This window comes from Drosophila sechellia, chromosome 2L (assembly GCF_004382195.2).
Source record: "Drosophila sechellia strain sech25 chromosome 2L, ASM438219v1, whole genome shotgun sequence".
Classification (NCBI taxonomy): Eukaryota; Metazoa; Arthropoda; class Insecta; order Diptera; family Drosophilidae; genus Drosophila; species Drosophila sechellia.
The window spans coordinates 13,110,582-13,137,563 of NC_045949.1; the positions used below are offsets into that span (position 1 = coordinate 13,110,582).

General features: G+C 40.2%; 5 protein-coding genes across 11 annotated transcripts in view; 3 read left to right on the forward strand and 2 right to left on the reverse strand.

Annotated features, from left to right (window-relative positions):
- The first annotated feature begins 202 nt into the window (after positions 1–202).
- On the forward strand, positions 203–7,408 carry LOC6617867. Of its 4 annotated transcripts, XM_032723197.1 has the most exons (7): positions 203–369; positions 446–879; positions 4,426–4,557; positions 4,678–5,093; positions 5,156–5,228; positions 5,610–6,902; positions 6,959–7,087. In XM_032723197.1, exons 2-7 carry the CDS (start codon positions 448–450, stop codon positions 7,085–7,087), a joined length of 2,475 nt encoding a protein of 824 aa, XP_032579088.1. In that variant the 5' UTR covers positions 203–369; positions 446–447. The 4 variants fall into 4 exon arrangements, with proteins under 4 accessions (XP_032579088.1, XP_002042175.2, XP_032579100.1 ...); XM_002042139.2 differs by lacking the exon at positions 203–369 and having other exon boundaries at positions 448–879; positions 6,959–7,408; XM_032723209.1 differs by lacking the exons at positions 203–369; positions 446–879 and adding an exon at positions 2,009–2,133.
- Positions 7,409–7,642: 234 nt separating this feature from the next.
- LOC6617868 (vitelline membrane protein Vm34Ca) lies at positions 7,643–8,141 on the reverse strand. Its single transcript, XM_002042140.2, has one exon. The coding sequence runs from the start codon at positions 8,089–8,091 to the stop codon at positions 7,732–7,734; it is 360 nt and encodes a 119-aa protein (XP_002042176.1). The 5' UTR covers positions 8,092–8,141; the 3' UTR covers positions 7,643–7,731.
- Positions 8,142–9,068: 927 nt separating this feature from the next.
- LOC6617869 (FAD synthase) lies at positions 9,069–10,267 on the forward strand. Its single transcript, XM_002042141.2, has one exon. It carries the CDS (start codon positions 9,122–9,124, stop codon positions 9,884–9,886), a length of 765 nt encoding a protein of 254 aa, XP_002042177.1. The 5' UTR covers positions 9,069–9,121; the 3' UTR covers positions 9,887–10,267.
- A 60-nt stretch (positions 10,268–10,327) lies between these two features.
- On the reverse strand, positions 10,328–11,123 carry LOC6617870. The gene is made up of 2 exons (XM_002042142.2): positions 10,963–11,123; positions 10,328–10,906 (listed from the first exon to the last, which is right to left on the reverse strand). The coding sequence occupies exons 1-2, from the start codon at positions 11,058–11,060 to the stop codon at positions 10,366–10,368; spliced, it is 639 nt and encodes a 212-aa protein (XP_002042178.1). The 5' UTR covers positions 11,061–11,123; the 3' UTR covers positions 10,328–10,365.
- An 825-nt stretch (positions 11,124–11,948) lies between these two features.
- Positions 11,949–26,982, forward strand: part of LOC116803633 — a 54,607-nt gene continuing 39,573 nt past the window's right edge. For 2 of the 4 annotated variants that reach the window (XR_004363701.1, XR_004363702.1), the window contains exons 1-3: positions 11,949–12,293; positions 16,568–17,096; positions 19,325–19,667. Coding sequence is in view for 1 of the 4 variants with exons in the window: in XM_032727769.1 (XP_032583660.1) it covers positions 16,739–16,969 (231 nt within the window). In the remaining 3 variants the exon portion in view is untranslated. Of the gene's footprint in view, positions 12,294–15,868; positions 16,068–16,567; positions 17,336–19,324; positions 19,668–26,982 lie in introns of those variants that run through there. The other 2 variants (XR_004363703.1, XM_032727769.1) reach the window with 2 other exon arrangements.

A 26,982-nucleotide genomic window follows, 5' to 3' on the forward strand; every position in this document is an offset into this window, starting at 1 on the left:
TTTTTACCTATTTATCTTGTAGTTCCTTCGAAATTTCCTAAAATAAGGCAACTTATTTATATATTATTTTAAATATATTTTAAATCCAACGCTGTTAATTAACAGTGAAATAACAGTTTCCGGTGTGTAATTTAACAGCATTCGGGTGACCACTTTCTAAACGCTGCTAAACGCGTTATTGTGCCTGTTGCGGGAAGTAACAGGTAGCCAAGATGCGGTCACACCGCATTGTTAGAACGCGGAAAACATTCAACTTTTTCGAAAGCAACGCCTAATTGACCCAATTAAATAGTGCGTAAAAAGTACAGAGCAAGCTTTGTTGCATTGGCATTGAATGTCCGAAAGAGAATTGAAGCATTTTGCAATATGGTGAGTTGCGGTCTATGCCAATTGGATGATGTACTTTGTCTGTTTTGATAACCCTCTGCACTAACTGTTGATTTAGAAATGGATCTGCAAGAATTCCTTTCCCTGGAACGCCAACAACTGCAGAAGGATCGCCAGCGCCTGGGCACCCAAAATACCTGCCCCGCCGCCCAGCTAATGAAGTCAAACGACTTTAAAGTGCAATGTCGCAGGGCCAAGGAGTTAAAGGAGTCCACGGAGTCCAATGAACTCGCCACACAATCGTCTTCCTTGGCAACCGGCGGCCAAAACGAAGAACTTCACTTGGACTTGCACGAGGAGGAGGAGCAGCAGCAGGAGGAGGAGCAGGGTGTGCTGCCCTCCCACCCCTCGAAGTCCACCAAGGAGCTCGCGAATCAGCGCCAGCTGCTCGTCGGCAGCGCTCGTCCGTATAAGTCGCCAGATGCGTCGATGCGACGCAATTTGGAGAACGAGCGGCCGCTCAGTGAGAACCGCTTCCCAATTCATCGTTCGGTAAGTGCACTGAAAGAATAGGGTATTGTATATAATTGTATAAAAGGTAGTACCCATTAATCTAGACCACAAAAGTTTTAAAGTATTAAAATTGTTTTGACTTAGGCATGCAAAGCGACATTCATATTAAATTGCATGCACTAAAATATAAATATTTGTTGAAAAAGTTTATATAGGATGTATTGTTCCGTATTGAGTTTGTTTTCGGTGCAGATCCACTGAATCAGCGTTGAAGATCGAGCTCTAGAATGTGCGTTGTGCTTCACTGGCGCCTCTTACCGCATCGCATCGCCAATTTGTCTGGCGATTGGCCATAAATGTGCTGCTCAGCTTTTCCAAACTCAATTTTTTCGGAATCATCGCCTTAGTTGCATAAAAGGTTTCACAGTGCTCTTAGTCTTAACTAGCTACTTGTGGGCAATTTGGTGAGTTCTGGACATTTAGAAAGCCTTAAGTATTACTATTTATGTTGCTGTTGATTAAAATATAAAAATTTACATATTTTCGAACAATTTAAATTCAATTTTAGCCTTTACTATAATGCTTCCTAAAATGTTGTTTAAAACAACAATAATAAAAAGATCTGCGTTTTAAGTGTATGGTATTTATTAGTTCCTTCTGATTGGCAAGCACCTGTATGCTCACAAGCACCAAGCACTTACAATTTGATGATTTATATTAAAAAAATTCCCATTACAGTTGCAAAACCTTAAGATTTTCTTCGTAACTTAGTTATAAGCATACAAAGCTTTCCGGTATTCAATTTGCATTATCTAAATGCTTTGAGTTCTCGGAGGGCTGCTAAATAATTGCTGGCCAAATCGCTCACCCTACCGCTTGGATTGCATAGCCTATTAGTTTGCAGCCTACCTAACGCGTGTGTGTGGATTAGAGAGCAGCGCAATTAGTTGGACATTTTAATTATTCACATTATTTCGTTAGACTTGTCCGTGTTTTGTTGCGTTTTGAGTGTGGCCTCGTTTCCTTCCGCTATCAATGTTGCATGGCCCGTTTCTAGTTGCTACTATTTTCTACTGTGGCAAGTCGATTCCGTGCTCCAGTTAACAACCATTTTGGCTCTGTGTGAACAGGCGACCATTCGCCTAATGAATTTGCTGGCACCGCTCTCAGTTGTAACTTGAAGCTCGTTTGTTGCGCTTGCTTTTGTTTTTCCTGAACTTGAAATTACCAAGTGCCAATTCGGTTCTCTATAACAAACATACCTTATATACCCACAAAATACACCTTTATGAGGTGAGGCGTGCCGCTGATGGCCGACAAATCAAAATCAACGAACGGAACGCCATAAAAAAGGCAGTCTAATTGACTTCATTTGCAAACCGGCGAGCGCCAGAAGTTAACCCAAAAATCAGAGTGACGTAAAGCAAATATTGAACGATTTCTAAAAATGTACAAACAGACCAATAATATATACATAGTTATATACAATATAAATTATTCACATATATCAAGAAACTGTCTGTTGGGCTGCTAGACAGCTTGTTATAAAACAATATTATTTCATATTTCAACTTATACCTTCTACCATATTTCCTAAAAGGTTTCGTTTTGCCGACTCATTTCCCTTTTTTAAGTGCATTGGTGTGAAAGTGCACAATTTTTAAGTGTCATACACGCCCATATGCAATTGCAATGTTTTTTATAAACTGCTAATGATAATGGATATTGAAGTTATGAATATGAAGTATGCATTTAAAAGCACAAAGCCATAGAAAGTAGTTTATTCCATATATTTTTTTAGGAATAGTCAAATTATTAAAGCGAAAATGAAGCACGAAAGTCGATTACCAATAGGTGTTTACAAATGTACTGTGAATAAAAGTCATGACCTGGACAAGGACGTGAGCAGACAAGTGGTGATTAAAAAAGTTGTTAGCGATGGCTGGACTAATCGTTAAGATGTACTTTGAATTAAATTGAGGTCATCTGATTGTCGAAGAATTAAAAATACCTTTCATACATCGGTTAAATGTCCTTGAACTTAGAGAGATGCGTGACAACAACAAAGGGATTCCATTCCCGTTCAGCTTTCATACGCATTTTCATTAATTTTCGCGCTTTTCGTACACAAACTACCTGGCACTTAGTTAACCCAATTTTGATGCGACACGCAATCAGATCCGATGAATGGACGTAGTAAGCCGGGTCGTTAAAGTTCGCCACAGTGGGTGCCAGAACTTTAAGGTGGTTTTAAATATTTAAAAAAAATGACAAAGTCGAAAAGGTGGAAGGAATCGAATAATATATGTAGGTTCCTTTATATTGTTGTCGATGTCTGAAAACTTCAATATGAAATTGCACCCACTGTTTCTGGGCTCTTGACTTCGGTTAATTGTACAAGAAAAACTGAGCCCACCTTTTCCCCCACCTGAGATGAACTGCGTGACCCCGTAATTTCGATTCCTTCTTGCCACCACTTACTCTTCCGATTTGCAGTCTTCATTTTGATAGTTCCCTTGACCTAAATTACTGGAAAGACTTTGCTTTTACAGCTTTCAACGCTGGACTGAACGCTCTGCCAACTATTAACTATCATATTCATAAATCGCACTTAATTATGCAACGCAGAAACGTTACTCGGATATCCTCAGACCATTCAGGCACTTGCCTGAAATGATGAAAACGTTAAAACCCACTTTAATTAAGGCGCACATCATCAGGGCTAATAGTGAGTGAAGCGTAGTAATGCATGCAGCTAATAAATTGAAGTGGAGGTAGGTTCCCTTCGACTAAAGGAACACCAGTGGGCTGAAACAGCTGGGTTTTGTTGATAACCTGGCGTGGAAAGGCGTCTCAGCCGTGTGCTGAAGGGCGCCTTCAGTCGTTTTACGAAGCGCCTCGTCCTTTATGTTTATTATTTTTGTTACCCTTCACAAAAGAAAGCATTTGTGGGTGAAGGTAGCCAATCAAAAACATGGTGACAGCCCCTTAAACACTTGAATACTACAAAGAAATGATTTTAAGTTATATATTTTGTGTTCCACAAATAGAAGAGGGTACTGGAGCCTATAGTACAGATAAAGTATATCTACATAGTATAGCCGGATGTTTTATATTTACTTACGATTTTATATTATGCTTATAAGACATGTACATGGGTAGTAGCTTAGTCGACCCCTTGTCTTAAGTTTGATTTTTGTATTATATATAATTTTGTTGATGCCATCGGTGCACGCGATTTGCGCCGTCGACGGCATAAAAATTATGTGCAAAAATGGCAGTAGGCATTGTGGAGTGTTCGCTGGAGCAGCTCCTGGTGAAGTGCTGGTGCTGCTGACCCCAAAAGCAGAGGAGGAACGAAGCCAGAATAATTTGTGGCCCATGCCACATGTAAAAATGTATACGAGTTTCTTGCTGGTGGTTAGTGTCGCCGAAGGGAACACAGAGAATTAGAAACAAGCAATGGGCGCGATAAGGAATAAGGAATATGTGGATATATACATATGTATATACTTACCCCTCAAAGGAACCACTCACAAGTAAGGACGACGGCCGATTCACGTTCGTTTTCTCTCTCGCACGCAGGATGATATGGAGCAATGGGTTACGGACACATTTTATTCGTACTTCCCCGGCTTTAACAATGAAAATCAGAAGCGGCAAAATTATTTGCGTGAGCGACAGCGCGAGAACCAGCAGAACTTTCTCAAGCACCAGGTAAGCTTTTCAATATTACCATGAAAATAGTTTGATTATGTGCAAACATTCATGACGCCCCGTAGTGTTAGATTTACGAGCTTACAATACATGTTTATCATGTTGCTTTTACTCCTGTAGATGCTCCATCCGCCGGCTAGCAAGCATCACAAAGCGGAACAAGTGAGGAAGACAACACAACCAACTGCGGTTCCAGCACCAATCCGCTCAAGCCAATCCAGCACAAGCACCTCGAACCACAGCACAACGGATAAGACTGACCTAGAGTTAATTGTAAATAATAATCCCAACTATGTGCCGCCTAAAATTCGGCCGGGCACAACACGTCATAAACTCCTCCAGGATTTGGGACATGTAGAGCTGTCGAACATTGTAACAGGAGATGGTATTATGGAGCGCAACCTGCGGAGTGCCGAGCTGGAAACAGCTCGGAAGAAGGACTACCAGCGGGATCTGATGCAGCAAATCGATGAGAAACGTCGCTCCATAGAATTGCTAAGAGAAAAAGAGCGTCGACAGGAGGAGGCTTTGACCAGGTAATATAAGGTAGATTTTTCGTAGCGCATCTTAGTATTTTACTATGAATATTTTCTTACAGGCGACTGGAGGCACAATTGAATACAATACAGTTGGAGGAGCAGTTGGAAAAAGAGCGCGTGAGAGCTGAAAAGGTAATATATTATTTAATAAAACTACTGCTGTTATTAAAAGCCATTTTTCATATATTCAAACTAAAATTGTCATAGTTCCTATAACCTAGGATACGTTTGTATTGATCGACCAGTTAACTTGTTAATCCTAGAACCTTGAGTTTATATATATAACTAGATTAAGATCACATATCGGAAAATTCGATTACGCGCTATTGTCGTTGATTGGTATTACCATTATGCTTGGGACCAAAATAAATGGTGTAGGTTATTAGTTGTAATTGATAGGAATATTAGGGCCTCTGATTTCGTTTATCCACATCTAATGATAGCTAATTGCATTCGAGTCCAGCGTTATTAATTGAATAAAATTCCTCTTACTTTTCTTCACTATGCTGACAGGCTCGCATTGACTCGGAACAGAACCGCTTTATGCGCGAGCAATTGTTGGCCAAGCTGGAACAGGATGCCCAGTTGCTGAACGCCAAGCAGACCAACAATCTAGCCGAGACGCCCAGGACGTCGCGCATTAAAGGCAAAACCAACAACACCACCAATATAAGCACGGATAGCAACACCAATCGGGTCTACAAATATTTCAGTAACTCTGCACATCACGAGTACAGACGCGGTCAGCCTTTACCGCCGGCCGTTGAGTTGGACTTTGAGGTGCCTCAAATGGCCAAAATCGAGCGCGAGTGCTTCCATCTATGCGACAAGATATGTCCGCTTTGCGATGAACCGCTGAAGAGCTACGAGAGCTGCTGTCTGCGATGCCAGCGGAAACTGGCCCTCAAACTAAAACAAAAGGATACCAAGCAGATTGGAGACAATGGGGAAAAATCGAGCGAAGACTCAGAGGAGAGAGAGGGGGAACGAGATCGGGGTGATTTTCGGGAGGAAGATCCCGACCATAACTGCCAGAGCAGCTACGCTCTGGTGTGTCACAAGTGCGAGCGACTGTACGCCATGTGCCCCCAGTGCCTGACCAAAAGCGATGTCTGCCGGGCATGCCAGCGGGAACGGAATGTCTGCATGAACTGTCGTCGAAATCTCTGCTCGTTTTGCCTGGAGGAAGTTGCCTGCGGCAGGGACACAGAGCGCACGCATGTTAATGACCAGGAAACCTTTGGAGATCCGCCCTCAAACAATTCATTTCAAGTTCTGGAACTAAACTATGCTATGCCACCAGCCAAGGACTCTACGTCGAGTAATCTGGCCGATGTGTCGCCACCATATTCCGTTAACATAGCGCGGAACTCGGTATTCCACGCCGACTACAAGGCAACGCCGGTGAAGCCGTCTATCCTCGAACAACTGCCAGCGACTTCGGGTAGTGCCAACACCAGTTTCGAGCTGGACAGCGCCGATGAGCAGACTGTGGAGCGGGTGCGACGTCAGACGGATCAGCGCTTGTCGCGCTATCTCAAGAACTACGGCGATCTGGCCACCAAGAAGAACCAAAAGTTAAAGCAGTCGGAGCTGCATCGCAGCAAGAGCGAGTCCCGCCATCGGGGCACTCAAACGACACCGCAGTCATTGGCCAGGAGAGATGTTGTTCTGAGGGAGGCTGCCGGTCCCAATCTATCGATGCCGCTGCTGCGCGAGATGCCCAAAATGACGCGACAGGAGACAGGTGCACCCTTGGCTGAGAACAGGGAGCGGAAGATTGAAAATCTAAAAAAGCGCTGGGAAGTGAGTGACTTAATTTAATATTAAATGTTAAAACTTACACATGGATTTCATTATAGGTTCCTGCAGTGCAAAAGTTCTCCGTTTCAACATCATCGCCTAAAATCCTAACTCAAGTGGGAGCCATAAGAAAACAGTTGCAGGCATCGCGATTCTTTGACGATGAACTTGATCCGGATGATTATTAATGAGGTGTCAACCACTCGTTTTTTGAATAACGAAAATGAATGGATTGACAGCTCTTTTAAACCGAGCAAAAGGAATTTAATTATTTTTGATGTCTTCACATTTGCCATTATTATTTCACACTTATTTCATTTTGTAAACAACTTGTGTAGTTATAACTTTATAGCGAGCTGGTTCCAAGTGCTTCGGCTGTTTCATTCAGCGCCTCTAATACATAAGCCATAAAGTTTGTTAACGTTTATTGTTCTTATTTTAACAGAAATTTATTAACTGAAAAGGTTTGAACAAGATAAAGTCAATAATTAAAGAGGAACTTACCAGAATTATATAAAAAGTTGTTTAATTTCTAAAAGTTATGAATTTAAGTACGAATCAATAAAACAATAATTTCTGAGAAAAGGCCAATAACTGCAGATCATTGAAGCTAATCAAATATAATCAGTCTTTTAAAAACGACCAACTCAAATCAAGTAATTTTTAATGTTTGTATTTGAGCTTTAAGGCACGATTTTCAATGGTTTTAACCCATTTTATCCCCCAAATTGAAACGTTTCAAGTTTTATGATTAAACATAAATATTTTTTTTATTTTGTATGCATTGCTGTTGTCGGTGATCAGGAGGGGTTAGTGGAGTCTGTGGACCAGTTTACCACTGGATGGGCTGAGGAGCGTAGACGGGGGCGTACTGAGAGTAGGCACCGGCGGATCCATAGCTGGGAGCTGGGGCGCTGCAGGGCACTGGGGCCAGGTTGGGCTGGCAGCTGAACAGGTAGTTCTTGGGGCAGGGAGGAGCCGGGATCGAGACCGGAGCGGCGGCGTAGGATGGAGCAGCTGGGGCGGCGTAGGCCTGGGGAGCGGCAGCCGGAGCGGCGTAGGATGGAGCCGGAGCAGCGGCGGGCTTGCCGTAGCCACCACCGTAGGAAGAGCCGAGCATCTTATCCTCCTTATCGGCGGCAACAAAAGCGGCCAGCATGCAGATGGTGGAGACGATGGCGATGCACTTCATGTTGATTGGTTGATGATTTCTTAGACTGTTGGTAGCAGACTGCAATGCTTCTGGCTTCGACACTTGAGGTTTATATACCCGATGCAATGCTATGAAAAGTGCAGATGCAAGCACTGACCAAGTTTTCAGTTTACCCAACGACCCCTCGAAGTCGACGTGAGTGGCGCTTTTTTTGCATGGCCAACAGAAAGCGAAAAGAACAACATTTCCTCTACTTTTTTTGGGCCACTGAACTTGTTGAGTAAACAATTTGTCGCATGCCAAAAATGTAAATTAATGAAGTAACGGAACTAAAATTTGTTGAAGCACCAAGAATTGAATGTACTTAGCTTTGCATTGAGCTATATTATTTTACTGAACAACTTTAACTCAATTGAAATTAATGTAATAAAATTAATATTATATGTGAATAAATTATTTATATCTTAAATATTTATTTAGTTCAATGAGCTTAATTTTTCACAAGAATTTGTAGTCACGTGCCGAATATGCCGTCATTGCAAAAAATATTCGTTTATGTTTTTGCATAGCAACAATTGTTGTTGCATAAACCTTCTTTATGAAGTTCTTTAAAATCTGTTGATTAAGTAACCTTTTTGCTTCTTTAGAATAAATTTTAAGCGACACTTTTTCCTAAGAAAAATTTTAAAATATTTGTATAGTTGTGCATAGTTAAAAGTGGTTTACTATATGTTATTTTAAATTTTTTAATTAAAAATCTTTTATTCAGTTCTTAAAAATTTTGAATTTTAAAATTATTTTCTAATTTCATATTTCTAAAAAAAATCCAGCTTATATACCGTACATAAACAGAAATATCTTTATTAGTTTTTGTAAGCTCTGAAAACCTCGATTTAAATCTATTTTCAATATCATAAATATCGAAAATTTGTGACCTATATAATAGGAATCCAGCAGTCATAAAATGCTTTATTTCAATTCAAAAATCGATGTTGCTTTTATATTTACATTATCCAAAGCATTACATTACTTTAACCAAAGGGCTTGAGCTTAATTTTATCTCGTCAAAATGAAACTCGCTTCGCAATTTTGGCACAAAGTGTGCCGTCATTATCGCACAAGTCGTGGGTTGCATATTCCACCAGTTGAAAAGAGTGAATCGAATGACCAATTGAGGGACAAACTCGAGCACACTGAAGAGGTAATAAAACGGGCCATGACTTTGTATAAGCCAAATGAGATGATGCTGTCCTTTAACGGTGGCAAGGATTGCACAGTCTTGCTGGATATTTTGGCTAGGATGACGCCACCCTCGATGCCACTGGGAGCGGTTTACGTGAAGTCTGCAAATCCATTCGAGGAACTCGAGAAGTTCGTGGATGATTCTGTGCAGCGCTACGGACTACAGCTGAGGCGATACGAAGGAGTCCTTAAGGTTGCCTTTGAGCAGCTGATAGCCGAGGATTCCCAGGTGAAGGCCATCTTCCTCGGCTGCCGGCGCAGCGATCCTGAAAGCTGCAATCTATACGAGCTGGAACCTACTAACAACGGATGGCCAGCGATGATGCGGATCTTTCCGCTGCTTGAGTGGAGCTACCACGACATTTGGAGCTATTTGCGCTCCAACAATCTGCCCTACTGCTGCCTTTACGATCAGGGCTACACATCTTTGGGAGATCGCAGCTCAACGCGGGTCAATCCCAGTCTGCTGGCTTACGACGAAAAGCTGGACAAGATGACCTATCGACCGGCCTACGAATTGGAGGATGAGCGTCTGGAGCGGTTCAACAGGGATGAGCATGGCCAGGCCTCAGTCAGCGGATCCAAACAATAATCATTGGCCAAAGTTCAGGTCAAGCTCAAAGTTTTTGGCTCTGCTCTTGACTTCATTTTCTTTTCATTTTTTCCCGACCCAAAACGAGACAAATTGGAGCAGCAAGTGTCAGCTAACTGGGCCGACAATTCTTCGCTGAGACCCCATTTCACTTGTTCACATTTCGCTTATCACACAATTCGAATAGCTTGAACAAACCGGCCTAGCCCCTTATACAACTTTTAACTACTGTATAAGAGAAATGCTAGTAAAAGTTTTAGATATTTGGTGAGTTTTGTCAAAGCTTTTCGCACCAAAAGCTCAGGAACTCTGTGGTCTTAAATGTTGAAATTTTGATGTATTAAATTAACTATTTGTTTATCAATAAGTTATCATTACTTTAAAAAATTGATATTTATTCTGTAAACTTTTCTTTATAATGTAGAAATAAATATTAAAAACCCGAATATTACGTCTTTAGAGCTGCTATTTCTTTGGGTTTACTTGGGCTCCCTTATAAAATAAACCAACTCATGTGTCGGCTGAGCTTGGACTTTACTTGGCGGTAATGATGTCGTGGTACTGGTTCCCTCGTCATCCACCAGGAGCAGTCGGTGATTGCGCCTATGACATTTCTGCTTTTGGGTCGCCTTTTTCGCTTTTTCGATTTCGTTACCATTGGGATACTCCTGACTGGATGACTGTGCCTGAGGTGCGTACTCTAAAATATCACGATAAACTTTCCACAGACTCTGATCCTCGGAACGGTCCAGCCAGTTGAGCAGATCCTGAATGGTCTTATCATGTCGGTGGGCAACTTGCGAATTAAAGGGCGGATGCTTTCGAGTGGCAAACTGTGCCCGGTAGCCAGTTTTGTTGGTTTTCGGAGTAAGACTGACGCGAAACCATTGCTGATCCTGCGGATCCTCGCCTATTAGTGAGTATTCGAAGTCAGGAGCCACCGAGGATGTCTCCTGAAGAAGGCCCAAGTGATCAGTGGTCGACACCACGCTGTTGTTGACTGCCGCTAACGGTACTTGTCTACGAATGTTGCAATATTGTATTGTTCTAAGGAGTACAGAATTAGAAATATTTACCCCAACTGAGAGAATCTGGTCAACTCGGTGGGTACGGCTCTTCCACCGCTGGCCAGCATGCACAAAATTATTATTCCCATATACGGTTTGTTCCACATTTCGCCAATTTTCGCTGAGTGCTGTTAAGTTTTTGAGTTCACAGCGTTATATAGTGTTTATGCTTGGGTTTTGTCATTTTCCCGGTTGCTGGGGAATCGTGTTCGGCGTACAAACCGGCATGTAAAAGTAGCTGAAATGATTACGATTGAACAAATGCTATTTCTCGGATAGCTAACACTGGTGATATACTGTCACGTTTGAGGTTTGAGTTACAATATTGTATTTTAAATGCTGCTTTCTTTGGAATATCTCCAATATTTGCATTTCTTAAGATAATTAATGTTAGATGTTGTTTAAGCTCTACTTACTACAAGTATGTAGTTGTATTGGAAAGCTTAACACATTTTTGATGGGTGTCACATTTCTCTATTGTTAATTAGGAAATAAGAAGGATTTTCCTTTTCCTTTTTGTGGCTAATACGAATATTTGCCTTTTGAATTCATTTGGGGAAATGCCACTTAACCAAGTCACTTCCGGTGCGCTCTTTCCGTTTCCGCTTCGCTCTCGCAACAGCTGTCGGAGCATTGCCAACATGGACGAATGTTATTATCAGTGAAATTGGCGACCTTTCCAATGTGGGTAAACTCTGAAGGATGTTAATCAACAAGGCTACTTTCACTTTAGCACACAGCTAGGCCCGCCAGCCCGCACCCCTTCGTCCTGCGGTGAGCGTGCGCCCGAGAGACGACTTTCTCTCGCCCATTTCTCGGCACACTCTCCATTGCTCTCTGTCAGCCTTTTAACAGCAGCTGAGACGGCACAGCTGTTTGGCATTTTGCGCGCGCACTTTGCTAAAACAAAACGAAACGCATATCACACATACGCGCCGTGGTACGGCGAAGGCAACTCTCCTTGGGCTCGACAGGACTCGGAACCGTTTCGGAACGCTCAGTAGACAATCTTTCCTCATTTCGTTAACACACTCACAGCACCTTTAAGCAAACCAATAATATACAGAAGAATTTCCCCAAAGCAACAAACAGCAACAGTAGCTAAATGAAATACCCAAAGATAAAACGAATAGATATATAAATACACATAAATTATTTTCCATTATAAAAAGAGCTTCAATAGATCCGTGTGTTGTTCGCCGACTTATATATTAACCAGCTATATTTAATCAAACCACATTAAATTGAATTAACTAAATGTCAACGTGCGTGTCAAGTGCAAAAAGCTAAATCCTTCGTCCTGTTGTTGTGGCTGTCGTCTCCTGAAACTTTAAACGAAAGTATGTAAAAAAAATGTATCTCTTATCAGGCAGCTTCGTTTATGCGTGGCACTTTAATGGCAAACAAGCAGAAATGGCCCGATACAAGGCGGCCAACTGGCTTTAACCATTTTATCCAATTCACTTTCTGTATCCTGTTTTATTTGAGCTATTCCTTAGACAAGTTAGCCACTTATCAGTTGAGAAACGAACGCTATGGTTTGTAGTTTGTGTGCAGGGTAATTGCTGTGCTCAGTATCTGATAACAATCACTTATTCCCATTGAAAGCCAATCGTTATTATAATTGATGGGCGGCCAACATCGTGTGATGTCAGTGAGGGAATATTGTGAAAAAGTACAGGACCTTGAATGGTCTGAATAGTGGTGTCAATAGTATTTTGCATTTAATATGAATTGATTTTGTTATTAAAACAATAAACCATGCAATTAAAAAAAAAAACAATATATTCCCTTAAGAGAAGAGTTTGCTTTTATTTAAACTTATATTTTGGGCAACTTTATTTATTTCGGGTTTCACCTTTTGTTCTGCATTATCTGTTATTCTTAATTTAATTAAATTTTTGTTTGGCCCATGTTCGTTGAATGGATTGTTCGTTGCCTGCGTGTTCAAGTGGCGTGTAAAGTAATTTAGCAAACCAGCAAACTTTTCGGTGGCGCTTAATTTTTAGCGCAAAACAAATAAGCAATTGCAAGAGGCACGGGTCCGAAACGAACAAATGCGGACTGAGAAAGTCCTTCAGAATGAGCCGAGCGGAGTAGAGTTTCAGACAGGTTAGTTAAGCGAAAGAAAACGTTTTGGCCTGGCCATTACTTTCACTTTTTCAGCATTTCAGCTGTTCCCGTGCTTCGCCACTGCAATATTTTCGCCGTTGTCTAAGCCAACTTGGGGCTTCACCTTAGGTGTGTCTACATCATGTATAGGTATATATAAATATATATATATATATTTTATATACTGGATATGTGCGCTCGAGTAATGGTGCGCGAACTCGTCCTTCAATAGTTCTGCTGTTAGATTTTCCTCATCAAATGCCTTTAAAGCGTTTTATGAACCTTGCGTTTGACTTACAACTTTCATAACTTTATACTTTAATTTCAAGTATCTTGGGTGGCAGAAGAGTTTAGGCTACAAACTTTCCTAACAAGTTTTCCCTTAGTCGACCCCCCAAAGCTTTAATTTTGTTATCCCTTGTCAATGTAAAAAGAATTTTATACAAAAGACAGCCAATGAATTTTAATTTAGTTTTTAATAATTAACACCACTTCCACTTGAATTATTAATCAAATTCGAAATACCCTTAAAATTTCTTATAAGCAATGATTTCGGTTTTTATCAGTACTATTTTGTTAGAAAATTATTTATATTTAGTTTGATTTATTTGAGACAAAACGTCTATATTGGTTAAAAGTTATAAAATCCCCTAAAATTTTTTCTACTTCTTTACTACCGTCTATTTTAAGAGTGTGGGTGCGCAGGAATAAAAACTAGCTTTTGTGTGAGCTGAGCTATGGTAACTATAAAAAAAAGTGCTACAACTCGGTTTGGAGTCGTAAATTGTTGATGTTGCTGTTGCCATTTGTTGGTGGTTTCTCCCACCGGCTTGTTGTTCCTGTTGTTTTGGCCCTGCAGCTTGACTTGTAATGAATATAAAACTGCCTTTTAACTGCCTTGGCCGTAATCCTTCTCATATCCTTGCCAGCTCGGTTTTTATTCGTGCCCGAGGGTTATGCGAATTCCTTTTCCTGAATTGTTTTACGATCTCCACCTAGAGGCTTTTACTCAACAAAATGCTCGTTCTTCAACACGAAACTTGTTGAAGCAAAGACGAATCAAACAATTGAATTGGAGGAAAAAAGCCGCCTGATTTTTGGCACACTATAAACTTGTGTATAATTTTTGCGAATCTATTTTTCGTTCGCCGCTTTGAATAGAAACGATTTGGACATTTCACTTTTGCGATTTTTCGCTCCAGTTCCTGTTTGGCAAGTCGCGTCGTTTTCTTTCGCCAGAGCAACCAGTGTTTTGTGTGAGATAAGCAGCTTGACCGTGGCCACAGCCATCCATAGGAAGTGGGTGTTGGCCTGGACTGGGCATCGCGTGGGAACCGGGCAGGATGAGCAGGACATCCATGGCACAAGGACAGGCGAAAGCGCCCGAGTCTTGGTTGTCCAGGCGACGGCACGTACGGAGCCGAAGCGTGCACTGCGAGATGATAATTCGTTGAATATCCAAGCCAGCCTCGAATTTATTCCGTATAGCACCCCGTACGGATGGGAGGGGTATGGAGGTCTCTGGGAGTGCTAAGTGTTGAGCTGATATGCAAAGCAGCTATATGTATTGCTATGGACAAATCCGAATAAAACCAAACCGCACTCTGTTTGGGTATATCGATGGATATTCTGCTCAGACGAAAAGCAATTTTCGAGAATTCAAGGACTAAAAACGACGAAATTCCTACAGTAAACCGTGAAAAGATTTCAATTGAAATTTATGTGGGAAGCAATTTTAAAGAGAAAGCAAGGTTTAGTATTAAGCAAAATATCAAGTATTTTGAGCGCATATTTCAAAAAGTCGTAAAATGCATACAGTATACACAAATAATTGATATACTTTTTTATAGTTTTTAGCTAGAGTTGTTTACTGACTTGAGATGAACTCGTATTTATCAAGGCTGCTTTTGGCGCTAACCCACATTGTGAGCAGTCATTTGGCCTCCATTATAGACTCATTGACAGACACTAAGCTGAAAGGATCAAATTAGTCATCTTGATGGGCTGTATATCTTATGGTCGTACATATATTCCGCTCTGTACGCCAAATAAGAAAATAACTTCTGGCTTTAATGAGAGTGGCCAATGCCAAAGCCAAAGGCCAACGTGAATTTGTTTCAAAGTCGTTTGGTGGGCGTGTAAGCAGCGCATGAATGTGGCTAAGAAGCTATGAAGCTGCCACATATGCACGAGTGTGGGTTGGTGGGCTTTTGGCCAGGCCAACGCCTGAATGTCTCAGTGTGAAGTGAAACCTTTTAAAAAGCCTTGAAGTAGTCCGCTGCCAACTTTTCGACAAGACAGCTCTAAAAGTTCAAGTTAAGTGCAGCGGGCAATAGCAACAGCATACCAGCCATACCAGCTAGAAAACATGGCCAACAATCGACGTCTTAGGGCCTTCCATATACACTCCCCAACTGTTGTTGTTATAAACAAGAAGCCAGGAACAGAACTGGCCAAGTTGGCAACTCTCCGGATGCTCCTGCGCGCGCATATACACATTCCGTCGAATCTGGAGAGCCAGAAAACCGGAGAGCGAAGAGAGAGAGAGTTGTATTCCCACAGGACCTGAGGACGCAGCTGCTTGCCATCCAGTGGCAAACCCATGTCCTTTAGTATACAAAACGGCAGCGAGCAAAGCGTTTGCCATTCGGCCACAGAGAACGCAAAAACGGCGACAATTGGCACTGACAGCAGCCACAATATCAGCGCCAAAAGTTCGCGTCAAATGAAGTGAAAAGTGAAAGTTGCAAACATTGTGCAAAATTATACCCCAGCTTAATCCCAGGTGGGCCTGTCGCTCGGGCGCACGTGGCGTATGTGTGATATTTCCCAGTGAGATTGAATTTAACACGTTTGTCTCCTTCGCTCAGCTCAAAGGACTCCCTGGAACATCCTCACCCATTGGCTAATATTTTATATGCCGCCATACGGTTCCGTAGATTGAAACTGGTGCGCGATTAAGTTAACTGCTGGGGAAACGAAGAGTTTCATGGCCAAGAAAAGTAAAAGCATACATTTCACAGAAACAATTTTATCTTACAGATACTTATCGTAATTTCAAAAAGTATTAGCCCATTTTTTCTCTCTACATCTGATATCAGTGCAGAAATATATACAAATATTTTATCGGTTTATCAGAGGTTATTAAAAGCTTGTTTAAACCAGGGGGCTATATTTTAACAGCGTCTAAAACTTGAATAAATAATCATTACAATAACTATTTAACGTACTAAGCTAATATAAAGGAATTTTGATTTTATTATTCCAAAAGTCACAAACTTTCTGTCCTTACGAAGACCTCTTCCTTGCTAATCATGGTCAGTGTTATTCTCCTTCATGTTTTTCCTCAACGAGCAATCCTTGTATTTCCTTTCAGTTTAAGTTGGTGCTTCCATTTTATGTTTATTAACCTCTTGGCTTATTTGCAAGCAAATGTTTGATCAACTAACTTTAACTGAAGTTCTTCTTTGGTTTTTCATATATTTTATCGAAATGGCTACAGGAAAAGTTTGGCAGCCATGAAAACCCCCGACTTTGATAACAAACTGCGCGTATAAACTGCAATGGGAAATGAGCACACAGGGAGAAGCCATTGTGAAACTGTGAAAGTGTAATCAAATAAATTCCCTCGCTGAATAATCCGAGTCGCAGAATAAAGGTCAAATCGTAGAAAATGTGCATAAAAACCTGCAAAGACATTAAATTCGGTGAACATAGCGACGGAGGCCATGAAGGTGGAGAGAACATAGTCATCCGCACATCCAAATCTGATTACGAGCACTTCCAACTTCAACTGCAGCTGCAGGCCAGGCTAAACAAACAAAAGCACAAAGGCTACAAATTGCCCAACTTTAAGATTCTCATGTGTTGCTGCTACTTCATCATCATTGTATTGATGATATGAAAACAAACTACCATGCAATGAAACTCGATCTCCAACCAAAAATGCTTCAATTATATAGATAAATGCCAACATATTGAAACCACAAAAGCGAACCAGAAATTATTGTTCAACTAAACTCATAGAAAAGGTAAAAATTTGTGTTGCCTACTTCTGGGCGGAAATAGTTTATAAGTGGTATATTTAATTATGGCGAAAACCTGTGTAAGCACCTACTAATATTTCATTTTAAGTTTTAGTTAATTGCCAGTGAAACCGTTTATGTTGTGTTATATATTATTTAAGTACTTTTTTAACATGTGTTCTTTGCGACTATATTGATTTTGTAAACGGGTTTACTATCTATCAATAAACCATAAAGAAAAGAAACTACCTGATTTACTGGGCAACACTGCTAGCAAGGTCTTCTACAAATAGTCACGGGTTTTAAAATGCTAGACTAGTTAGCATGGGTTACTTCACCATATTTTCTACTTATCGAGTTATATCAATTGGCATTTTACGGGGCTGTTTGGTATATTGAAATTAGCGCTAAATTGATTTATACCGCAATATGTTGCCGCCGTCAATATACGAATTACGCATACGGTTTGCTTTTTGTTTGTGCCCTGGCTTTGTTTGCTTGGCTTGTACCCGCTGATTACTCATACGACGCGTGGCACATTTCATGAAAATTGATTTTACACTGCGACAAAGCTCGAAGTACACACACACTTCACCCCACACCCTCTGCTATTCCCGCATGTGTGTGTTCAGTATGTGGTATTTGTTTTTGTTTTTATTCTGATTTTCAATTCACATTGCTGACCTACATTTTCGGTTTGCGTGGGTGAGACTCTGGTATTTTTTTGTATTATTGTTGGTTTTTGGGCCACAGGTTTCTGGAAAAAAATAAGGAAAAAACAGCCAGAGGCTATAATTTATTCGTTTACTGCCAGGAAATTAATTAATCCGCGGAGCCACAATTTTTAAATATTCCCATTGAATAATTAAATGTGCCTTTAAATTTTGACGAGTGTCTGAACGGTTTACGAATTATTTATTCAACAATTGCAGTTTGAACAAATTTTTAGGCGCATAAATATTTACACGATATTTTTGCCGGCCGCTATAAATATATTTTGGTATAAAAATATTAAATGAAATTCCATTTCCATTCATGGAAAGTAGAGAGCAGCTGGTTCTATTTTTATATTTCGTAAAACCCTAAGCCCCTCAAGTCGGAAAAGTGTAATTCTACCTTAAATGATTTTCTTTTATTTTTATTCCTTTGTATGGTCGTAAGCAGCGTATTTACAGCAGAGGCAACTCGTAAATGGAGGCAGCCGTTATTGCGCTGATATTGTCAGCTTTGAATTTATTTTTATATTATCGGACTTTATGGCTACCGTAAACATGCAGTTCGGGTGCTTTCTTCGGCTCAAGGATATTTACGCGAGTTTTAAATCCTTGAAAGGAACATGCTTTACAGCGAGCGTTCTTACATATATGTAAATATTCGTACCCATATGGCATAAGCTGAAGTGAATTTCGATATTTTGTGAACATGAATGAAACGTGCAGTAAATGGAACAAATGGGATCTCAATCTTGTTGTTCGGCAGCCTTTGCCACAGATGGTTCCATTTGGTAGATAAAATACAAAGAATTAACCCAATGAATGAGACATTGTTAAAAGAAGTCCAAATTGTGAGATCTACATATATGCAGAAATAAGGCGAATGAAAATGTATTTATCTTATACGTTTGAAGAAGTAATTTACAGCAACTAACTTTGTTGTTTTTTAAAAAATGTTTTTGTATTGATTTTAGTTTGTTAAGTTTTATAAAAAAAGTTTATATATGTACATGGTGTGTCCTGATAGATAAAATATATTTTGCACTCAACTCAGATATATATTTTCGATTCTCTACAACTGTGAAACACAAAAAAATTTTTATGAAAAGGTACAGACAAACACATGTGACCCGATATATATTCTTTGTCATTTGTATGCGTAGCTAAACCCTTTATTATCATTTATGTGTTTTATACCAATTCACACACACAAACACACACTCACTGACCTCGTAAGCATATCCTGTCCAAATGTTGTTGTAGCTGGTGTCTAGCCATTGTGCAATCAAATTGTTCGGTGGGCGTTGCTTTTGGGTTAGCGCCGCTTACGCATGCATTTACAACAAATTATACGAAGGGAATTGTTATTAATGCTTTTGGCAAGGTCACGGAATGGCTTTTTGGGAAATTAGATAAAGGGTTTTAGTTGGGTGGGCAAGAATGTGAGTGAAATATAAAAAAGACTCTTTTGTAATCATATCCATTCCATAACTAATTTACTTGTTTTTGTTCTATTTTCAGATCTCATTCGATTGCTGTCTATAGTATAAACCATCAGTTATTTCAATACATGTGTTACAACAAATTAAATGAATTAAATATATATATGTATAAATATATGTGTTTAGTTCAATAACGAAGTTAAATATTTTCAAATCTAGCTTAAAGAGAGCTATAAGCTAATGTTTTTTGTGTGTAAAGTGCAATTGTTAAACCATAATCATTGAAAAGCATATGTTTAACTGCAAAGCAATCAATAATTCAAATAACCTGTAGCTGCAATAATAAACACCAATATTCAGCAATGAAATCTACGAATGGCTCCAGCAAGTGGCATACATTTTGAAAATAATACCTTCGTGAAGTGAGTACAACTGATTTCTTATACCTGTTTCCAGTAGGCCCATTCAATATGTTTTTATAGAAAGTTTACTGAAAGTTAAAATGACAATGTGTTAGCCCAATACTTTTTGGTAAACCCATTGGTTGTTATATCAATAGACTCTAGAACTAAAACCCTTTAAAATTGAGTAAATAATATTGTATTCGATAGATTCATACGTATGCTCCGTAGAAACAGTAGTGAATCACTCGTAATTAATTGTTTCCCTTTGGCAAATAATAGCTGGCAAGTTGTCGAAATTCATTACACTAGAGTTTAGCCACCTTGTCCACTAGTCGTATGCGTAATGTGGGTTGGAACATCTATACTCCACCGAAAATGTTTAGCAAGCGACAATATTGAATGGCAAAGTAAATTTGTGGATTATGTTGACAGACATGCGAGAATTCTCCCTGGGCTGGGCAAACAGACTGTTTCAAACAGACAATCAGGTCGGGGAAGCCATTTCTCTGATTGTGTGTCCTGTTTGCCTTTTTCAGCTTGCCCACAGTCAATAGCAAATGCAATTTTAAACAGTTCCTGGTAATTGTTTTATGACACTCGAAGGAGTCACAAACAAATCAAAGTGAAAAACAAGTTAACAAAACGACTTGCGACGAAAGATTTATGTGAGTGCCTCAACGAACAGAGCGGACATTATAAAGTCGTAACAAAAGACGCTCACTTGGCAATTTGGATTATCAAAAAGCCAATAAATAATAAGCCAAAGAGCTCGTTGCACGGTACATGAAAAGTAGATCACGATTGTGGAGGAAAAACTTGTTTTTTGTATTTCACATGTCGGCGCAAAGAGCGTTCTATAGTAATAGTATTGTAATACGTGTGTGCTTGTCAACAGGACATGTTGACACTTTTTATGCATAGAAAATTCATCTAATTGGCAGAGTCTGCATATTTGATTTCACTAATGGAGGCCTGTCAATGGGTCACATGATTGGAATTGGGCTGTGATTGAAGTATCTGAAAATCCATTGATTTTTAACCGTAATTTTAAGGCTGCTCGTCGCTTTCGGCGAGGTCAAGAGGTCAAGTTGTCAGTGAAAATGCCAAACTCAGTGGCATTTACACACAGTTCCGTCTGTGAGCAACAAGGTCGAGGTCCCCGAAATTCGAAATACTCACCAGTCTGCCTTTTTCAGAGAAGTGCGTTAATTAAGTAATTTGCCAGGTCACGCTCACCTGTCCTTAGCAGAATAGAACACACCTTTAATGACCGCCCCGGCTGGAAAAAAATCGATTTGCGTTCTCTTTTCCATTTTCATTGTGGAGCCACCAAATAAACGAGGTCTTTTCTTAAAATCGATGGTGTTTTGGACGCGTAATCAGTTAACAAATGCTCTTTTTTGGGGTTATATCATAAATGTGGGAATGATAACTTTCCCATTTCTTAATCTTAATTCAAAATGTACAAATTTATTATTATTTTTAACTTCTTTCTATTTATGCAGTGCAAACTACGTTGCTGCTTAGCTTTCGCAATGCAATTTGCATCTGAAATTCGAAATTTTCTTGTTGAAAAGTTATCTGATGAGTTTAAAGGTCGATTAATTTTTTTTGGCGTCAGCTCATTGCATTCATTTTAGATCCTTCTCCGGTCGACTTTTCCACAGGAGAAAATGAAATACCTTTGCATTCTTTTCACCCGGCAAATGGCGAATTCGGCATTTTCCCTGACACAGTTTCTGCTGCTTCGAATTCTGGCCGTTTATTGCATTTTCTCGCATTTCCATTTCACCTAAAATGTTTTGCATTAATTAAAATTGGCTTATGAGCAAAAAGGTGACTAGTGGTTGATTTGGGTTTGGGCTTATTTCGGCGCAAGTCTCGAGTGTTTCTTGAGCGTACATAAATCAGACGCCACAACCACACAGTTCGCACACACAGCGAGGACATCGAGAACGCTTACATAATTTGTTAGGCGCGTCCAAGTCGCAGCCACTAAAAGCAATTTGCTGTAAAAGTAAATACGAAATCGTATTTCATGCCATGTCCCGACAGTCGAAAGACATATGCAAATCATTACTTAAGGACATTTTGGTTGTACATATCCTTGTATACACTTAGTAGTAAGCCGAAGTTGGGTAATGAAATATATTAAAACAAAATATATTCTTAATGTTATAGCCTACAATTTACGGAGAACTATAAAACTTGAAATTATTCAGTTATAACTATTTAGATGAAAACAAAATCGTTTAATTTTGCTTTTCAAGTTTTAATTGTTACAAATAGTTTTATAGTTTAGGGCTTTGGAGACGTCAGCTTTTGTTGCCTAACATTCGGCGTTATTTGAAAAGTTAGCAGTTTTATTAAATTTTTAATGAACTGTACTTGGACGTCTATTACGATTAGAAATACTTACGAGTAGTAAGCTGCTTGTTTTGCTGCTGCTGCTGTCCCCTTTCCTGCTCTCTGGCAAACTCGACGCCCAAGGCCGGAAACGGAAGTGTGCACATTGAGGAATGGCGCAAGGAGGAGCGGCAGACGCCAAGATCTTGAATGCGGTGAATGGGCCAAAGTAAGTAGTTGGCCTAGGGAATTTTGCCAACTTGCCGGGCCCAGTGGAGGCCACTTAAATACCTGAAAAAGTTTTTCGCGCTTCCGCCGGAAATTGCCGAGGGCGGTAAGAAAAAAGAGTTTTCCAGTTGCTGGCTTTGTGGGTGAGTGTGTGCGTTTCTGTTCCATATCAAATCTTCTTCAAATGCACAGCGAGACAGCCGGGAAGGGGGAGATCTGGCTAGCTGGCTGGCTGGCTGGCAAAAACAAGGCGAGGAAAGTCCTTTGAGCGCCTGCTGCAAATATTGCACAAGTGCTCGCCACTCGTCGAGCTGCACAAACACAGTAAGCAAAACAGCAGCAATAGCAGCAACATCAGCAGCTCAGCTCAGCGGGTAAAAAACAAAAGCAAAGCCAAAAGCAAGCTCGTTAAAATTACAAATAGAAGGCAAGTGGCAGAAAAGTGCGCTCAAGGACGCGTTGGCGTCTCCTCGCCCGCCCATCACCCACCGATCCGCCCACCCACTTTCTAATCTTCACATGTGTGGCATTGTGTGACAGTCATGCAAAGCGTTGTGGCAAGACGAGGCTGCATGTGAACTTACTGGTATTCGTATACGTATACGTATTCGTACTCATACCCATACCCATACTCGTATCATGCCATCAGAAACTTGCGCCTCAATTACGAAATGTTATGCTTACCCACCCCCCACCCAAAAAAAAAATGGAGTCCTGCACCAACTGCGCCCCTAGATCCTGATTGTACGGGGCGTGGCATGCGTGTTTACCCTTGCATTAGGCAGCACAGAAAGTTTTCGTTTTGAGTAACTACCTTTTTGCCCGCTCTTGTTTGAACTGTTGCATTTCTGGTTTAGTTGGTTGATATGGCTTCGGGTTGGCATTCAAAGGTCACTCCTGCCACTGACAGGACCTCCTGGTGGGCGGCCATCGGTTGTGTTTCCCCGGCAGGACCAATTTGAAAGTCAAGTCAGCTTTCAAATGCCACCTAGCCAAGTCCGAGCCACGCAAGGGCAAAGAAAACGCTAAATGTAAATTAAAGATATGGCTTGCTGCAAATTTCAAACAGCTAAGAGTGGTTTTGCTTCAGATCGATATGTCTTAGGATTCTTGAACAGTTTAAACCAGAAAAGTCTCAAGACTTTCAAGCACCTGTCTTACACATTCAAGATGTTATTCGAAGCTATTCATCACATTTTCCATTTTATAATTATTAGTATTTGTAGTTTAAAAGTAAAAAACTTAGGTATTTTGTAATGATTTGATACAGATACTATTAAAAGTTTTAAATTGAAACTTAGCAACTTTTAGTCCCTTTCCGTCGAAGAAAAGTGTAGCAAACTTTTGTAAATGCAACTTCAGCACAAATTTGTTTGGCAATTCGCTCAATTAGGCAGGAAATTAACTGCAGCCAAACCACAAAACCAACGCCCATCGATCCCATTGGATTCGAGTCGTGCCCCACCACGCCGGAATGAAACCCCAATCCGGCCAGCAGACGCCTGGGATTTATGTCGACAAATTATGCACATTTATTTCAGCGTAAAAGCGAAAGGCGAATTATGCAGTCGAAGTCGCAGGATAGACCCCAACCGGATTCCGTGCCGCATCCGTATCCACAATGTAGTCAGGATCGAGAATCGAGTGCAGCGAGGCCAAAGAGCACATAATAAACTTATAATGCGTGACAGGATGCGTGTCGTCGGGTGCCAAGTGGTGCCGAATCCGGTCGAGTCCTGGCGTATCCTGGCGAAAGCCATACGTGGTTGCGCCTCATTTGGCAGCCCATGCATCTCCGTTTTGGCCGCCTCATTTCCACACCACTCCCCGGATTTATGTGCATTGCATTTTTATTCAAATTTAATTGGTATTTGTTTATGGTCATAATAACAATGTTGGCGCTAATTTAATGGCATTGCGTATACGCAACTACTCATCATGCAAGAATTTACGATCCATGCCATCGACAGCGCTGAAATTACACTCCAAATGGCCTTCCATCGAGTGGCGTCAACGCTGCTGGTCCAGTTGACAACTGAATAAATGAAATGGCACTCATTTCCGCCTTCAACACTCACACAGAAGTAGTTAAGTTTAAATATTTGCAGCACTCACCATTTTCATGGTATATAACAACAATATCCTGGCTAAATATACCTAATTAACAAATGTAGTTAAAACTTAAATCTTTTTATCGTGTGCAGTTGTGCAATTTAACGTAAGCAAATATTTGCGTTTGTGACTGCGGGTAATAAACCAGTACTTCTCCTTAATTGCTTAAACTTAAGTAAATAAAATAAAAGTATGCTAAAAATTTAATTCTTAATTTAATAGAGAGAAAGAAAGGCAAATGTTTTGTACCAACATACACTTAAACAAATATATATAACTACTTAATTATATGCCGCTTCACCTTACACGCATCTTCAGCTAATGGAGTGGTAAACAATGCAAATATTTAAACACCTCCCCCTTGCTGCGCCGTGTGATTTAATCACCATCGCATGTGCCACATGGTGCTCCTCTTGGTGTTGCCGGCGATGTTGCCGATGCGGCAGATAAGACATGCATTATGGCGATATAACAAATACGGCGGGGCACAGTGGCTCCGGGTCGCCTGTCGAATGACATAATCGACGCTGCAGTTTCCGCACTCCGGAGTCCGGACAGAATGAGTCCGGAACATTAAAGATGAAGGTGGGCGGTGCATACATGGATGTAAATGCTTGCTTGGATGCTCCACCCGTCGATGTGGATGTATTGCCGCTGCTGACGGGCGGCTTCCTGTTATGACGATGGGACCAACACAAGTGGCAGCTGATGAGTCCTGAAAGGCTGGCTGTTTCAACCATTATAAAACACAGAATGTTATGTGCTGGCTGCTTCCTTCGCTTGCCACTACGGAAAAGTTCCTAATTAGGCAGTTGGGTGTTCGGGGGGCGGGAATGGAGCTAAATTAAAGCTGCAAAGTTTCGCCATATCGCAGCTAATTGCATTTCAAGTTGATGCTGCCGATGATAATGCTAATTATAATGATTTGGCTGACGTTGATTAGCTTTTAGTTGGTGTATCTCATATTGAAAAGGAATTTGGCAAACTTATTGTTCATATTTATTGCCAAAAAGTTTCTAGCCCCAATGAACTTTTCCACTGTGGTAAGATATATTTAAGTCCTTTGGTTTTCTTTGTATTTTAGCCTACAATTTTTGTCAGTGTAATAATTCTTTTTTTAATCTGATTTATAGTAATAAATTTAATGGTATTCGTGTGCTTGGAAGCAGAAGGCGCAATGATATAATGACTTGATTTAAATTTAATTAAAGCTGTGCATGCTATGTTTTATTTATTAAACATTTTAAATGTTTTCTTTCAAAATGTTAGCCATCTTACTTTCATCAAAAGCTCATCACTCACATATGATTTTCCATTATGGTTCAATTATACACATTACTGCAAGTCTCTGTTGCAGCAAATGCATTTCATATGAATCAATATGCATTTTAACTGAATCAAGTTAAACAGCTTAAAGTTGAAAACATAAATAATGTGATTTACACGCATGCAAAGCTTTTAATAATTGAGTCTTTCAATTATAAATTATTCAGTGGAATTACGTGCTCATTTGGCAATTCAACCGCTGGCTCATTAGTTCGATTTTAAGCCCAAAAATAAAATAATAAAGTGGGAAGAATGGCGATGGCAAGATTTATTTGCTGCCTAATTTAGAGTTACTGCTGCGTTGAAACTTAGTGAGATAGGCAATTCCACGCCCACCACTTCGGAAAAGTCAAATGTAAAATTTTCGCAATGAAAATTTTGCGGTTCGCTGAATCGAATGATGCTGCTGCAGCTAAACTGCATAAATTGAAGCATTTTGCGAAGCGCACCTTTTCCATTACGTGTCATTAATTTCCACTGGCATTCCAAGTGCACTTTTCCGTGTGCCATGTGTCTTGTGGGCGTGGCCCTCTGTGTGGGCGGGCGGTTATAATTTATTGTATGTTTACTTTACACTCGAGCGCATGCAGCATGTGGAATGATTAAGGGGGTGGGAGCTGTGGAGTTGCAGGTTGGGCCACGCACCGATTTTCCTTCAACTTTTGCTCCGGCTTATGCAAATAAAAGTGCATAAAGATGCAGATGACTGAAAGCTGCACACACACAAACACTGCCAGCTTGAATATTTTATGCGCTGCAGTTGTTTTGGGCAATGGGGAAAAGTAATCTCTACTTGAGAAGCCAACTTTTGGGACACTGCACGGTGGGCAATGATGAGTTAAAATAAGTTAAAGTTTAACTTATAAAATATAAAAATATAGTATTTTAAAGTATCTAGCTATGAGAGAATAATAATTTTTATTACACAGTTATGCTAGTTTAAACACTTACCGTATTCAAATAGTAACAGAAACTCTTTTTTGCTGCTAATAAAAATAGTTGGGAAAGCATAGAGTACATATATTTCAACAATAAACATTTCTTGTACAGAAAGCAAGTTCTGTTTTTGCTATACAGTGAGGAACATTTAAACAGTATTTCAAACTATATTTATATTATGCCTGTGCTAAACACTCCGCTTAAAGTTCCCAACTGCAATTGCATTAATTATCCACTGCTGACCATTGTCGCGAGCATCTGGAAAGTGTTTCCATCTTTCAGTTTAGAGCACCAGCAGGAGCTGGACCGATGCTTAAGCACAATATTATTATTATTACACTCTGCCTGTCGAATTTTAAGCAAAAAGTTCATCCTTCGGATG

Excerpts from the sequence above, each read along its gene's own strand:
- LOC6617868 (XM_002042140.2), bottom strand. The coding sequence starts at position 8,091 with ATGAAGTGCATCGCCATCGTCTCCACCATCTGCATGCTGGCCGCTTTT.
- LOC6617870 (XM_002042142.2), bottom strand. The coding sequence starts at position 11,060 with ATGTGGAACAAACCGTATATGGGAATAATAATTTTGTGCATGCTGGCC. Across the intron at positions 10,907-10,962 it reads ACCAGATTCTCTCAGTTGGG|ACAAGTACCGTTAGCGGCAG; the intron begins GTAAATATTTCT and ends CAACATTCGTAG.
- LOC6617867 (XM_032723197.1), top strand. The coding sequence starts at position 448 with ATGGATCTGCAAGAATTCCTTTCCCTGGAACGCCAACAACTGCAGAAG. Across the intron at positions 5,229-5,609 it reads AGCGCGTGAGAGCTGAAAAG|GCTCGCATTGACTCGGAACA; the intron begins GTAATATATTAT and ends CTATGCTGACAG. Across the intron at positions 6,903-6,958 it reads ATCTAAAAAAGCGCTGGGAA|GTTCCTGCAGTGCAAAAGTT; the intron begins GTGAGTGACTTA and ends ATTTCATTATAG.
- LOC6617869 (XM_002042141.2), top strand. The coding sequence starts at position 9,122 with ATGAAACTCGCTTCGCAATTTTGGCACAAAGTGTGCCGTCATTATCGC.